This window comes from Gigantopelta aegis, chromosome 3 (assembly GCF_016097555.1).
Source record: "Gigantopelta aegis isolate Gae_Host chromosome 3, Gae_host_genome, whole genome shotgun sequence".
NCBI classification, from domain to species: Eukaryota; Metazoa; Mollusca; class Gastropoda; order Neomphalida; family Peltospiridae; genus Gigantopelta; species Gigantopelta aegis.
Window position 1 is genome coordinate 40,407,638 of NC_054701.1, and position 16,220 is coordinate 40,423,857.

At 35.7% G+C, this 16,220-nt stretch overlaps 1 protein-coding gene across 1 annotated transcript; it reads left to right on the top strand.

Annotated features, from left to right (window-relative positions):
* The first annotated feature begins 2,599 nt into the window (after positions 1–2,599).
* LOC121390208 (muscle M-line assembly protein unc-89-like) lies at positions 2,600–15,369 on the top strand. The gene is made up of 9 exons (XM_041521981.1): positions 2,600–2,691; positions 4,898–5,059; positions 6,368–7,061; positions 7,830–7,950; positions 9,131–9,196; positions 9,506–9,541; positions 11,048–11,102; positions 13,614–13,751; positions 14,891–15,369. The coding sequence occupies exons 2-9, from the start codon at positions 4,933–4,935 to the stop codon at positions 15,322–15,324; spliced, it is 1,671 nt and encodes a 556-aa protein (XP_041377915.1). The 5' UTR covers positions 2,600–2,691; positions 4,898–4,932; the 3' UTR covers positions 15,325–15,369.
* The last annotated feature ends 851 nt before the right edge of the window (positions 15,370–16,220 follow it).

Genomic DNA, 16,220 nt, shown 5'->3' on the forward strand with positions numbered 1-16,220 from the left:
ACTGGAATATGTAAACAACAAAAGAAGTATAACGACAGGAAGAAGTAAAAAGGTTTTGTTTTATTTAACGACGCCACTAGAGCACATTGATCTTTTATCTTATCATCGGCTATTGGACGTCAAACATATGGTCATTCTAGCACTGTTTGTTTTTTTGTTTTTTTAGAGGAAACCCGCTGTCGCCACATAGGCTACTTTACGACAGGCAGCAAGGGATCTTTTATTTGCGTTTCCCACAGGCAGAATAGCACAAACCATGGCCTTTGTTGAACCAGTCATGGATCACTGGTCGGTGCAAGTGATTTACACCTACCCATTGAGCTTTGCGTAGCACTCACTCAGGATTTGGAGTCGGTATCTGGATTAAAAAGCCCATGCCTCGACTGGGATCCGAACCCAGTACCTACCAGCCTGTAGACCGATGGCCTAACCACGACGCCACCGAGGCCGGTCGACAGGAAGAACTACCTGGCTCAAAAGAAATATACTGATCGAAATAAATAAGAGACCACATTAACAGGAAGAGTCATTGCAACCAAAACCCACATTCATATAATAGTGTCAGGACGTTAACCATTTTACTGACATTCAGTCTCACATTAATGACATTCAGTCTCGCATTTCATCTTTGTACTTTGTACAGACATTACGATTCTTGTAGTGACTAAAATTCGGTCTACAATACCTAGTGTTCCCTTATTTCTTTCTCTCAGTATAACAAGTAATCCAAAGAAAGGAAGGAATGAAATGTTTTATTTAACGACGCACTCAACACATTTTATTTACGGTTATATGGCGTTGGACATATGGTTAAACACCACACAGATATTGAGAGAGGAAACCCGCTGTCGCCACTTCATGGGCTACTCTTTTCGATTAGCAGCAAGGGATCTTTTATGTGCACCATCCCACAGACAGGATAATACATACCACGGACTTTGATATACCAGTCGTGGTGCACTGGCTGGAGCGAGAAATAGCCCAATGGGCCCACCGACGGGGATCGATCCCAGACCGACTGCGCATCAAGCGAACGCTTTACCACTGGGCTACGTCCTGCCCCCCCATTTAAAGGAAAAAAGCTTTAAGGATAATAATAATAATAATAATAATAATAATAATAATAATAATAATAATAATAAATAAATAAATAAACGACACTCAATCAATATTGATTAATAATTGACAGTAGGCCTATTTCACCGTGACTGCTAATGTTTACAGCAATCATTTTTTCTTTTCTTTTTTCGTATTAATTTTTTGTTTATGTAAGACAGTTTTGGAAGGTAAAATATGGTGCGACTACAAACATTAGGACGACAACAAACACCTTGTTTATACAAATATTGATATTATACACAAGAAAATATCTTTAATGTGTAATTTTATTAATCAAAAATGATCTGCTAGTCGAAAACATGTTACAATTGCAGCAAATCCAGGACAATCCCTAATTATTTGTGTTTACGTACTAGAGTTGGTGCTCTTTCTTCTGATGGTTGTGTGTACACAGGTACCTCCAAACATAGGCACTTGATGACAGGATAATGTAAATATTGTCAATATATACCACATATATATATATCAAAAAATATCTCTTAGCACGCACTAGCCTACATACAAACCCCTGAAAATATTGCTGTTGTCAAAGTGTGTCTAGAAAAAACTATAGAAAACGTTAAAATAATGATAACCACTAACACGTAGCCTATATTGTTACAAGGCTTAACAAGCGTTTTCCCTACACTGAACGCAAAAATATAAATTTGAAAACTGACTTGAAATAATTGATGTTTAATTAATTAAACATTTTAAATCTCTGAACTGGTTTATGAAGTTGCAATAAAATGTACAAATGTAGATATTTTACTATATGTAATTAAAGAATGCTTGCCCATTTTTCGGGAGTCGAATATTTGAAGTAGTTTTAATACCTGATTATATCAACGTCATACGATCGCAGGATCAAGAAGCCGATGGTGGGATACACATTAAGCTGCAAAAGTTTTATGTTTTTTACTTATTTTTACATTTCTGTCATGTAGTTTCGTGTTTTAAAATTTGCATTATGGGCGGGGTAAAATTCTCACTTCGTCCTGGCCGGGAATAAAACGCGAATCAAAATGCTTAGGATAGGGTGCTGTTAAAACAAAATAAAACAAAACAAAAATAGTACTGAATGTTTATCGGACATTGGGCTTTCAATCACAGTGACTAACTTAATGCAGTAACCACCGTATCATGTAGTAGTGTCATTGGGAAATAGTTTATTATCCTGACATCAAATACCTATGCCTCCAAACAGAAACTCCTAGTATGAATACTATATAGTTATATATATATATATATATATATATATATATATATATATATATATATATATATATATATATACGTGCTCTAGTGAAGTCGTTAAGCTGAACATATGTTTGACATCCAATAGCCGATGATTAATACATCAATTTGCTTTAGTGGTGTCGTTAAACAAAACAAACTTTAACTTTCATTCTATAACTAAAGCTTCTAAAGATTGAAGTAATATCTTTTTCGATCAGTATAAAACTTTGACACGACTGAAACCAAGTTGGTTACTACGCTTCTGGGCTAGTAGTTACAGATCACGACAGTGGAAGAGTCTACAATGTGGACTTTTGTTGCACAACTTCTTCAATGAAAATTAGATATTATTAGGTAAAATAAGCTCATACAGTTAAAAACAAGTAGTGTTACGGACAAACTAGTGGATGTTGTTTTTATATGAAAAGAAACAATCGAATTCCGGATAAGTCCAAACGAACATACGTTACATAGGCGCCAGAAGATGCCAACAAATGTGTTGGTGGTCCTGGTGGGGGTGGGGCACTGGGGGTGGGGTGGGGGCGCAGTAGGGTTTACTGCTATTGTTTCCACTATTCTATATGGGATATTTGTAGAGGATAAATAAACGGCACGAGTTCGACCCGCACCCCCTTTCAGTGGCTAGGGTTAGTTTTAAGGTTAGGCTTTGGGTTAGTCTTAGAGACTTTGATATATAATGATATAGAGGGGTACGTGTCGAACTCTTTTTAAATAAACCTGGCTGCGGGTATGTATGCACATGGCAATTACTAAAGTCCGAACCAAATTTTTAACAACTACAATAAACTACACTGTTATCTTTAATTACCATTACATTTTCCCCAAATTTTGTCCCAACACAAGTTGTGAAACAACCATTACAGTGACACAGATTCCACATATGAGACTGTAACGATGTCGCCAGTATCGACTTCGCTGAGATAGCATAGGGCAAAATACATGCAGTTTTCTGCCGTCTGCCATTTTGCTTTTTTATGGAATACTCTTCAAGAGGGGTGAAAGCCTCCAAAGTACCGGGTATGTGACAATTAATATAAAATCAATTATCTCTACTGGTATCTTTAAACAAGATAAACAAACAAACAAAAATAATATGACGTCATCACATTTGCTTTTATATCGTAACATGTTATGACGTTGTTAGATTAAGTCATATCCTTTCACCCGTGTTCGAGAATATTCCATAAAAAGTAAAAATGGCAGCCGGCACAAAATTACATGCTTTTTGCCCTATGTGATTTCAGCGAAGTCGATATAGGTGACCTGGTTATCATCTAGTATGTGGAATCTTGTCTCATTGTAATGGTGTTTTCAAGATTTCTGTCTGGACAAAATGTTGGTAAAATCTAACGAAAAATAAAGGTACACGTAGGAGAGCAATTTATCGTAGTAGTTAACATTTTGGTTCGGACATTAGGCGAAGTACACTGCCAGTCGAGAGCTAGGCGGATATTTGGACAGTTATTGATATCGATCTCTACCATCGAAGATGTAGAGAATGCTAAAGTAAACAAGTTCCCATGATGCCACGAGAGACTAGGGCCTCCACCCTATGAAACTGTTTATATTACTAAGAGTGTGTTTTCAATCGTACATTGCGAGTTTTAATTGGGCTTGAATTTCGCAGTGAAAACTTGATAAATGCAAAAAAAATTGGCAACTTGGCAAATTAGGTATAGGGCAATTCCATGGTAATGATTTAAGCCAGGACATGACATTCTGACTCTTATGATCTCCTTCACTAAAAATCGTTTTTAAATAAAAATGCAGTTTTATCGTTTATAGACTCATTACATATAGTAGTAATAATATTACTATATTATTATACTACATGTATATTATAAGCATGTCAGGCCTAATTTTGTTTTTGTAAAAGCAAAATGACTTATAAAGTGAAAAGTAAAATGTGCCAGGACATGATGAAAATGGACATCACTTTTTTAACACTGCAGTAAATTCGAAAACTCTGCTCTCCTGATAGAATGTTTGGTTATTGAAATATTCAATTTTCCAGGCCAAAATTGTCAAGTAAGAAGTGCAGCCACAGCACTTAAAAATTATTAGTAAAAACAACAGGTAATACAAAATTATTACTGAAATACACTATTTACTGAGAAGATTCAATGTTGGATATGTCCCTTGTCTGAACTCTTCAATCACTAGCTGCATATATGTGTTATGTATTAGTTCAAGTCAGTTTCCATTGCTAATATCATTAACAAGTTCAAATTTTAATAAAATTTATATGATCTATTTAAATAGGTGTATTTAATGTTGAATGATTAAATTGCAGTTTAAATAAAATAGTAATTATATATATTGTATATTGTATGACTAAATTACAAATGATCACTTATGTTTAGAGTGCAGTGCCCTGCTTGATTGTAACTAACGTAAAGACCTTTTTTTGATGGTAAATTAATACATAAATTTGTTACTTTAATTAAAAATTATTTGTGTGTATGTGATTGCATATTTAAATTGGAATGGCTGGAAATACATTTTCATTAATATTTTTTTAATATTTTTGTTTTATCAGGTATTGGTGACTTGTTTGTACTAAGCGCATAAATCATGGATGTCCAAAGTTCACTGTTTAGTCCTTTGAGAACACCGAAAAAGAAGATTAAGATGGAAACATTTAGTCACAATTCAAAATCACCCAGTAAGAAAAGTCATCAGGAATACAATAACATGACAGGTAGAGTACAGTGTAACAGTGTACAATGTCAGGGATTTATTCAGGATTTTTCGCTGGGTTCCCATGTCTGTTAGGATTGGGGACAATTAGTGCGAGTAAATCATACTTGGGATAGTTTTTCAGGCCACTGAATGATGCAGTACAACACTGTTAAATTACTTGATTACAATGTAAATAAATTAATTTCACGTGCTCATTACCGGAACACTAAGCAAAATCGGTTGAAAGTTATTAAAAAAAAATATAGAAAAGAAAGTCTTTCATCAAATTTTTTGGGAAGTTTGGTGAGTGCATAAGAAGAAATTGTGAATTTCCAGTGCCACTTTCTTTTTGGAAGGGGCCTATCTTCAGACCCACAGAGTGCCTGGATAAATCCCTAAATGTATATATATAATATGACTGTACATGTACATGTATGTGTAACATGCCATACCATATATACATACATGCATATATACATACATGTTACATTGTACATGTATGTAATATGTACTTTGCAGAGATGGATGCAGATCTATATATACCCACACACATATGAAGATAATGATTGTATAGTAAAAGTGGTCATGTATCATAGCACACATGTACACAGACATACAAACGTGCACTAATAATATATATACATGTATATTGAATTTTGATCAGTGGTAGATCCCCATCTATATGTATACCAATAATAAAATTACTCAGTTTTGACTATAATTTAACAAGGAACAAAAGTGTTCACCTGTGTGACATTCCAGGACCCAATATTTCACCTGTCAGTTACACAACTTAAAATCATTGAACTGTCAGACGGTTATGTGGTAATATATTGTGTCCTAAAAGTAAAAGTTCCAATCTGTTCTAGGTAGATTTTTTTGGACATAGAGTATTAGAACATGTATGTATGTTTATAATTATTAGACTAATTTACTATTTCAATGAAAAATCAGTTGTGTAAAGTACACATTTTTGCCTAACGTTCCTGATGTTCCAAATAATTTGGAACATCAAGAACGTTAGGTAAAAAGTATATGAACCATCTTCAAGTACCTAAAATGTGCATTTTAATAAGATGACGTAATACTTTCCACAATCAAAATCATGTTTTTTTACATGGAACATGGCATTCTTAAATGCAACACTTACAGTCAATTTGAATAAATCTGTGGATTTGTTTTTGTCCACTGTTTCTTTCATTCCTATTTTTAACCCCCCCCCCCCCCCCCCCCCCACCCCCCCCCCCCCCCCCCCCCCCCCCCCCCCCCCCCCCCCCCATTTCTTCCTACATATTAACATCTGTTGTACATGTTTTAATCTATGCAGGTACAAGTAATTTCAAAGAGTCCCCGAAGTCCAAGAAAAGGAAGAAATCTTTGCAAGATTTTACACTTCCACAGATGAAGGACATTGTAATTAGCATGACTGAAGACTCCTCACCAAAGAAAGCTCGCAGGCACAAGTCATCACCTGGCAAGAAATCATCTGGTATCACACTTTACGAAAAACATCAAAACGGTTCTCTCAATAACTTGGACAACTCTCTTCAAAATGGAAGACACCACTCTCCTTTAGGTTCAACTAATGAATTTACATCTCCTGGTAAGACTCGCAAGCACAAGGCAGCAGATACGATGAATCAGGATTCCCCCAGATCAGCATTTTCTTCTGAGGTCACAGGATCGCCGAGTCTTAAAGGAGCCAGTGCTAGACAGTTACAGAAACAGGCAAATGATTCTCCTGTTTCAGACACATCTACTAAGAAGTCCAGTAGGAAGTCAATACTGAAACAAGAAGACGTTTCTCCTAAGAGTTCTCCAGAGAGATATACATCACTGCAGTCTCCAGCTAAGAAACAAAAGTCTTCAGAATTACCTGTGTTTGGTGACACACCAAAAACATCAAAGAGGGTGAAGCTTACTAGTCCAGCAAGGTTGAGAACATCTTCATCAGCAGGATCTGATAAACATGACTCTGTGTTAAACTCACCATCAAGGGAAACAGCTGACAACAGGCTGAGGTATTTATCATTGAGGTTGAGGTAATTTTATTTAGGTGGCTCTATCTACCATCAAGGGAAACAGCTGAGAACAGGCTGAGGTATTTATCATTGAGGTTGAGGTAATTTTATTTAGGTGGCTCTGTCCACCATCAAGGGAAACAGCTGAGAACAGGCTGAGGTATTTATCATTGAGGCTGAGGTAATTTTATTTAGGTGGCTCTATCCACCATCAAGGGAAATAGGCTGAGGTATTTATCACTGAGGTTGAGGTAATTTTATTTAGGTGGCTCTATCCACCATCAAGGGAAACAGCTGACAACAGGCTGAGGTATTTATCATTGAGGTTGATATTCAGTCTCATTTCCTCCAAATCAGGCAGCACCTGTTAATGTTCAACTTCTTTTTATTGTCCACCTCCATATCCCACTCCCTGTCTATTCATTTACAGTTATGTGCTTGTATCTTGTGGCTGGCTGGCTGTCCTACAAACCTGTAGCTTTGTTGGTTTAGCCTGACAACTTGGGGGAAATGTTCAGTGGTCACATCCAGTATTGTTTAGAGACACAAGTTTGTAATCACCTACTAAAAATATTTGACATTTATGTTATAAGGGGTTGGTGGTTTGTTTCACAAATTTTTATTTCTGATAATATGCAGTTAAAACACGATGTAAACTAAATGACAAATAACTATAGTTTTCATATGTATTGTGATACATGTATAATTGCCTAGCTTTGTGATGTCATTGCATTGGATACTCAATTGTGATATTTTTTCTCTTTCTAGCTATAAATGTCCAGAAGATTTTACCCCATTCAGCTTTGAAAATTCGTCACTGGAATACGTGTCATCAGAGGACTACAGTCTGGATAGCTGCAAGCTGTTTCTCATCAAAGCTCCAGCTAATGTACGTCTTTTGTCAGAATCTCATTCACTTACTATGAACATGTACAATACGTTTTTGGGAACATTTTATTCAGTATCGCGTTGTGATTCTCCACACACGTTTCAAAGATCACTACACAATTTAAAACATTAAACAGTAATCAATTTTCAGTTGACTCGAAATGTCGCTAATTAAAATTTGAAAAACAAAATGTTCCATGCCTGTTCAAAAACATAGGTGCGTATGTAATCGCTAGACTCAATTAAAAGATAGGTACTGTTAATCACTAGACTCAAAATTTAGTGGTAAATAATCTCTGCTTCTCAAGGGGTGTGACATAGCCCAGTGGTAAAGCGCTCACTTGATGCACGGACGGTCTGGAATTACTGTCATAATATGTATGTATTTTGGAGAAGGCCTAGTAAATTGTGTAACTTGTGCCTAATCCATTTGTTCTTTAAAATGCAATAAAATATGTTTCAGTCAATCTGGGATCAATCCCAGTCAGTGGACTCATTGAGCTATTTCCAGCCAATGCACCACGGCTGGTATATCAAAGGTCATGGTATGTGCTTTCCAGTCTGTGGGATCGTGCATATAATAGATTCCTTGCTATTAATGGAAAAATGTAGCTGGTTTTCTCTATAAGACTGTATGCCAGAATTACCAAATGTTTGACATTATAAATTAATGTGCTCTAGTGGTGTCATTAAACAAAACAAACTTTAACTTGTTTAAGTCTGCTTTTCATATTTTAATCTTAAAGCAAAGACTAGAACTGAAATGCAACAAAAGTTAGAAATGGAATTTGCAATAAACGTTTCACTGTTGTGACGTCAAATAATATGCTGTGTTTAATAAGCAAATGTAACAAACAATCCTTGATGTCTATATTTGTGGCATCGATTGTCCTGATAACATTAACAAATATTTAAAAAATACCCCACTTGGTATTGAATACATGCAGCAATATTCTTTGTGTAGATGGTTAATTTTGATCAACATGAAATGTATGTGGATTTGTTGCTGCGTGTGCTTAATTTACACTCGATATACAACCTTGGCTTGGTACGAGTTTGAAATTTGTTGTGCCTCATAAAAAGATAACATTAGATTAGGGTTACGGTACTTGCCTGGCTCCAAGATGGAAATTCACAAACTAATGTTGCACAAAGGCTCAATTTTCTTCTTTGTTTTTCAGTTTCCTATCTCACGACTTCCCAGCAAGATCGTTTTGAATGGTGTGCAGTCTTTTAGCTGTAATAAGGTGAGTCCAGTAATACCTGCATTTTAAGTGTGTGATTAATACACTTTATGGTTTATTAATTCAGGTTTAGTGATCTGAAACTATATTAACCTGTATAAATGTTTTAATAATTTGAAGTGAGCTATAATTGTTTTAAATATCGTAATTGTTTTAAAATGTATACATGTTCAAAATTTATTCATACTTGTCATCAGGTTGTTTCTCTCCCCACCTCCTCCCATTACTTTACTAAAAGTAAAATTTTCAGAAATTTAAGAAGATGAACCCAATCATTAGATTACTTTAATTTTATCTCTTTGTATATTTCAGACTCCCTATGAGGTTCACTCCTTTTTAGATGAGGAAGTAAGTACATGTACGCTCTGTGTATTGTCCCAGGGCTCGAACTCAATGACGGCACCGACGGCGGCAATTGCCGTTGAGACTGATATAAATTGCCATAGGTAGCGAGCATCACCGATGGCACTTTTGTTCCGTCGATAAAGCTCCTCAACAGTGGTGAAATGTATATACCTAGTGTACATTATCTGCCAATATTTAACACTTGCACATTTAAAAGATGTCTACATATAACAAGATAGACTTTCAGTCAGGTTTATTTGCTGCAAATGTCACTTTTAAAAAAAATTGCCAGAGGCAGTCTCAAAATTGCCGTAGGTGGACTGTTTCACCATGGCAATTCTTTCAAACACTGCCGTGGGAGACAAATTCTTAAGTTCGAGCCCTGTTGTCCTATTAGGTCATTAAGAAGTATAGCCGGCTTTTGTCATGTGACATGATTAGGTTGCCACGAAAGCCGAACAATGATGCGATTTCATTGGTTTATCTTAAATATTAACATTATACATTGATAACAAGCATCCTGATAGTACTGCTAAAGCAATACATGCCCTTCAACTTAGGAGATATGAAAAACAAATGTCCAGTCTTCTGTTTTACAATGCCTGATGATAATGAAGTGAAATTTTGTATATAGCTTTATCATGTACTGTTACTGATCAAGTTTAACTTTCATGGTGATTACCCACTTTTCATAGAGTTTTGGCTCCTGAATTTAAGAGATACGAAACTTTGTTGGATCAGGTAGGGGACATGTATTGCTTTAGCAGTACTCTCATAATGCTTGTTCTTTTGTAAATTCTATACAGAGAGAGAATTTATTTTAAAAGCTGTGAAATTTGTTGGCTGCTGCTTATTAATGACATCCTTGGTCATAATAATTTGGTGGAATAAAGATCCGATACTGCACCAAAATACATTTAAAATGTGTCATCAAGTAAAATCTAATGTAGTTTTTTCATAGAGCAAACCATTAAATTTAGAAATGTAGGGGTAAAAATAAATGCAATGCCATGCTTTAATGTCAGCCAGTGCTTTGCAGGTTTATAGATCAGGGGTCTAATTCACTAAACTCTCGTAACTTTGCGATCTCGCAGTCCAGTCCTAAAAGAATTGCAAAGAGTATGCTTTGTTGTCTTAACAGAGCCTAATTTTAGACCTTTGTAAATTCGGCCCCAGATTTCAAATAGAGAGGTAAATTTTAATTTTAAAATCTTCATATGTATATTCTTTTCTCTTGTTTGAAAAAAGAAAAATCTAAGTTTTGTAAAAATAACTGAATTATGTCAATGGTCCATAATTCAAAAACTAAAATTACCGAGAGGGATGACATGGATTTCACTCCATCATGGTTCAATTAAGATTATGCGATAACTAATTTCGTTTCCAACAATTAATGCAGATTTTATTTATTATCCATTTTTAGAGAAATAAGGTTCTTAAATCTGTGACGGTATGCCTTTAAGTTTGATCTCCTGCTTAATGGAAAAAACAAACACTTTGTATTTTCAGAAATCATCTTTAACATCTCTAGTACATAATTCAGACACACATCGACTGGAACAAGGTATGTTCACTTCATTTTATCTTGATTTTCATACTTGTATTCTAATTAAAGTTCAAGCATGCTGCCCTGAGCACACACTTCAGTTGTATGTGCTGGACCATGGGTTAACAGTTAGTGGTTTGTTAGAAGTCAGTGTAATATTCCGGTAATGACTCTGAGTCAGGTCTCGTACTTCAAACAGGATACAAGATGTGCATCACATTTTCATTTATTTGAAGGAAACATTTGTTAGTAAAATTTATGTATTGAAATGTGTACTAAAAAAGTGTTTTTTTTTTTTTTAAAGGCATACTGTCACGGATTTAAGGACCATATTTCTCACAAAAATTGATAATAAATAAAACTTACATTAATTGTTGGAAACCAAATCTAGCTATCGCATCACCTTAACTGAACCATGATGGAGTGAAATCCATGTCATCCCTCTTGGTAATTTTAGTTTTTGATTTATGGACCATTGCAATAATTCAATTATTTTTACAAAATGTCATTAATAAATGGAGTATGGTGGTTATGAAGATGGTTGAATAAAGTACATTTAGAGACAAATCAAATTATTTTTGTTCAGGTAATACTTTGTTAGACCATTAAATAATAGACCAGTGATCTGTGACAATATGCCTATAAGAACACAAACTAGAGCACATTGATTTATTAATCATCGGCTATTGGATGACAAACATTTGGTAATTCTGACATATAGCCTTAGAGGAAACCAGCTATATTTTTCCATTATGACTTTTGACACGAATGCAGAAACAATTACACCCAAGCAAGGATGCATAAATTAAAAATATTAATTATACAAAAGTTATTGTGACACACAAAAGACAAAGATAATTGATGATAAGTTTTGACTGCCGTGTATGAAACGTTATAACATGGAAAGAGAAATGTCCGAAGGTATGGAAATGAGCAATAGTCCATGAAAAGGGCGCACCTGCCATATGCAAATGAGCCACATCACTAGAGAGGGTCCAGAGCGAAGTTCACACAGTCAATAGCGAGTGTGTCCACCTTGAGCATTGATACAGGCCTGGCTCGTCATCTCATTACGGTCACTAAATGCTGGAGAAAGGAATGGTATGGGCTGTGATGGTTTCTGGCTGGAACCTGTTTCGCAGATCCGTGGTTCAGATCCATGAGTCTTGGCAAGGGGTTGTCATGGGTGGTCGGCCGCTACGGGGACGGTCCTTGACCTGGTGGTTTTGTTGATATTGTTGCCATAAGTGCCATATGGTGTTTCTGTGGACGTTGAATTGACGTGCGACAGCACGCTGCGAGGTCCCATATTCAAGCATCCCTATGACTCGTGGGGCAAGACATAGCCCAGTGGTAAAGCGCTCGCTTGATGCACAGTCCGTTTGGGATCGATCCCCGTCAGTGACCCATTGGGCTATTTCTTGCTCCAGCCAGTGCACCACAACTGGTACATCAAAGACCGTGGTATGTACTATCCTGTCTATGGGATGGTGCATATAAAAGATCCCTTGCTGCTAATCGAAAAGAGTAGCCCATGAAGTGGCGACAGCAGGTTTCCTCCCTCAATATCTGTGTGGTCCTAACCATAAGTCCGACGCCATATAACCGTATATAAAATGTGTTGAGTGCATCGTTCCTTCCCTATGACTTGCCATCTGTAATTTTCACTGAGGCGTGGCAATAAGAAATTGCATCAAACAGTTCACTAATGGTGTTTTTCTGACTTCTGGACTTCTGAAAGCTGCACAGAGTGACAATAATTTGCGACTGAATGTCTGGCCTTTTAGGGTGAACACTAGGCAGCATTTCTCCCGAATATTCCATGTTTCTTGCACAAAACATGCAGTCGCTGCAACAACTACTTGGTTGCATTTCTTTGAGCTGTTTCATGCACATTTTCTCTAGTTTACATCCATAAATCCATTCACAAATTTATTACTCCAAACAATCCATGTCACAATAACTTTTGCCTTTAAGTATATTTCACTAGCCCGGCGGACCAAAATTAACAAAAATGTACTAGTCAGAATTTCTAATAATCCACCAGCCTATAGAAATATATATTACTCTTGAATAATATTCTAATATACACCATCTTTGCACCAAAATACATATATATAGATATATAGATAGAGATAGATAGATAGATAGACACTTGATAAGTGATCAGCATTAAATGGCAAACAAAGTCAAGCCCTAAACCTTGATTCACAAATCAATATATTTTGAAATATTGTAATAAGCTTTTCACAGTACTTTAATATAGATTTACAAAAAAAAAAAAAAAGTAATAATGTCAGTCAAAAAAAGACAAATTGTTTGTGAGACCTGTAGTTGCATTTTTCAACTCGTCTGTGAGAATTTTTACTCGAATTTGGCAAGAAGGCGAGTACTTTCTGCACCCCTGCCTAGCACATTTTTTAATTTGCCAACTATTCAGTGTCGTGTTGTTTGGAAGTTCGTTGTTAATAATTAATAGGTTGTTATGCTTTATTCTGTATTATATTCTGATTGTCTCCGTTTTCACAGGTCCATCTTTTGTGGGACAGATTCATGTGATGCAGTCATTGAGTGTCCCACATGAACCCAACACCTCATCTGCACCAGAACCACAACACGTTCCCTTCCCTGAGGGTTTACGTGTTAGATACACACCATTTGGTTCAGGTATGAGACCTGCATTTTGTAATCCTAATAGAAAGAAGGAAGGAAATGTTTTATTTAACGACACACTCAACACATTTTATTTACGCTTATATGGCATTGGACATATGGTTAAGGACCACACAGATATTGAGGGAGGAAACCTGCTGTCGACCACTTCATGGGCTACTCTTTTCGATTAGCAGCAAGGGATCTTTTATATGCACCATCCCATAGACAGGATAGCACATACCACGGCCTTTGATGTACCAGTCATGGTGCACTGGCTGGAGCGAGAAATAGCCGAATAGGCCCACTGACGGGGATCGATCCCAAACCGACCGTGCATCAAGCGAGCCTAATAGAAGGAAGGAAATGGTTTATTTAACAACACACTCAACACATTTTATCCTAACAGAATCACATTTACTTAGCTGGAGATTTTATGCATTTATCTAACTAATTAGCTTATATTTTCAGTTTCAGTTTCCCCTGCACCCCTCAAAAGAGCAAAAACAAAGAGAAGATATGAACTGAAAATTAATTCATGTATCAATCATCTTTTATTATAGTAAAGTATCTTTAAGTTTTAACCAAATTTTTTTTAATCACATCAAATGACTATTTGATTGCGCAAAATAGTTGTATATGTGAGACAAACAGATGGGTGGACCATTTTGACTAGTAGGGACTATGAATACTACGAATCGTAAACTTGATAAACATGTTGTAACTTTTAGGTTACCAAAGCCACACACTGCTTATTTTGATGCCTGATTCGATTAATAAAAATACAGGAATTGTTAAAGACAGGATCACATGATATTTAGCCTACTAAAGGGAAAGTCGGATGAATTACATGTCTTGAAATATTCACTCAGTGTATTCCTCTTCCTCTACAATAATTCTGAATAAAAAATATTATTGGTAGTAAATCTTAAGGCAGAGATGAATTTTACTTGTAGAACATCTAGTTTTTAAAATGTTGTGGGAGAGCATACCCCCGAACCCCCCAGAAACTTTGTTTTGCGTCCTCAATCTCAGTCAGCCCCCTTAATGTCTACTTACTTCTGTCGTGCCTGATCTAACCCTCCATTTCATAAGCCATATTAATTTTATAATATTAACGTGAACTATAGCTGATGTTATTTGTTTCATTACAGCTGATCCTGTCTGCTTCAGTAAAGAACATGTCCGTGCCTCTAAGTCAAAGAAAAAACCCAAAAAAGCTAAAGATGTTCAAGCAGATGTTACAGACAGTGTGTGTGATTCTTCCAAGGAAAAGAAGGAAAAGAAGAAAAAGAAAAAAACCCAAAAAGCTAAAGATGTTCAAGCAGATGTTACAGACAGTGTGTGTGATTCTTCCAAGGAAAAGAAGGAAAAGAAGAAAAAGAAAAAACCCCAAAAAGCTAAAGATGTTCAAGCAGATGTTACAGACAGTGTGTATGATTCTTCCAAGGAAAAGAAGGAAAAGAAGAAAAAGAAAAAAACCCAAAAAGCTAAAGATGTTCAAGCAGATGTTACAGACAGTGTGTGTGATTCTTCCAAGGAAAAGAAGGAAAAGAAGAAAAAGAAAAAACACAAACATTCTGAGTGAATAGACGTTTGGTTATTTGAAAGATATTAAATATGTTAAAGCTAATATATAGTTTGTCTTTTTCTCATTTAATTTGACCCCAGAAGCATTGACTGACAATGGCATTGTAAATGCATGTAGTTTCACACTTGTAGGTCATAAACAGGCTTTGTGAACTCGGCCCAGTGTATTTAAAAAAAAATCCATTTGAACCCAAGCAGACAAAACTTTACATTCACGCTGTAGTACTTTACTCTTGTACTAATCTTTTATTTATGTCAAGTACAACCTGATCTATGCATATATCAAGGATATGGATATATTAAAATGGTGTGGTGTTGTGTGTGTACACAAGCATATGTGTGCATGTATGTATGTGCATACACAATGTTGCATATTTCTTATAATTATGTACATCTTAATACCTGTATATATGTGATAGTGCGGGTATATGTAAAGTTTGTGTGATATAGTTTATTAATTTAATACAATCTATATATGCATATACTGTAAGGTGATGAATCAAAACACCCTCCAACCCTGAGGCTGTCATACTGGTCTCTTGACAGTTCAAAAAAAAAAGGTTAATAAAGGTTATGAATACTGTAGGACCTGATATTAATGCGATCATAATATTAATGCAAAAAATGTGAGTGTTATTCGCATTAATAATATGACGATTATCTGTTTGTAATATTTGTATTTTTGCACAGTTCTTTACAGTGTGATTTTATTTGACTCGTGAATTTTTATATGACTGTTAATCATCACTTCATGTTTTGAACTTTCCACAGTTTGACACTGAATAGCTGATGTAGTTTTGTGCTGTGGTGTCGTTAAACATGGATTCATTCATTTTAATAATATAACACATTTATTTCTGTTTTGTCTATGTGTCCCACGTTATTAACACAAAA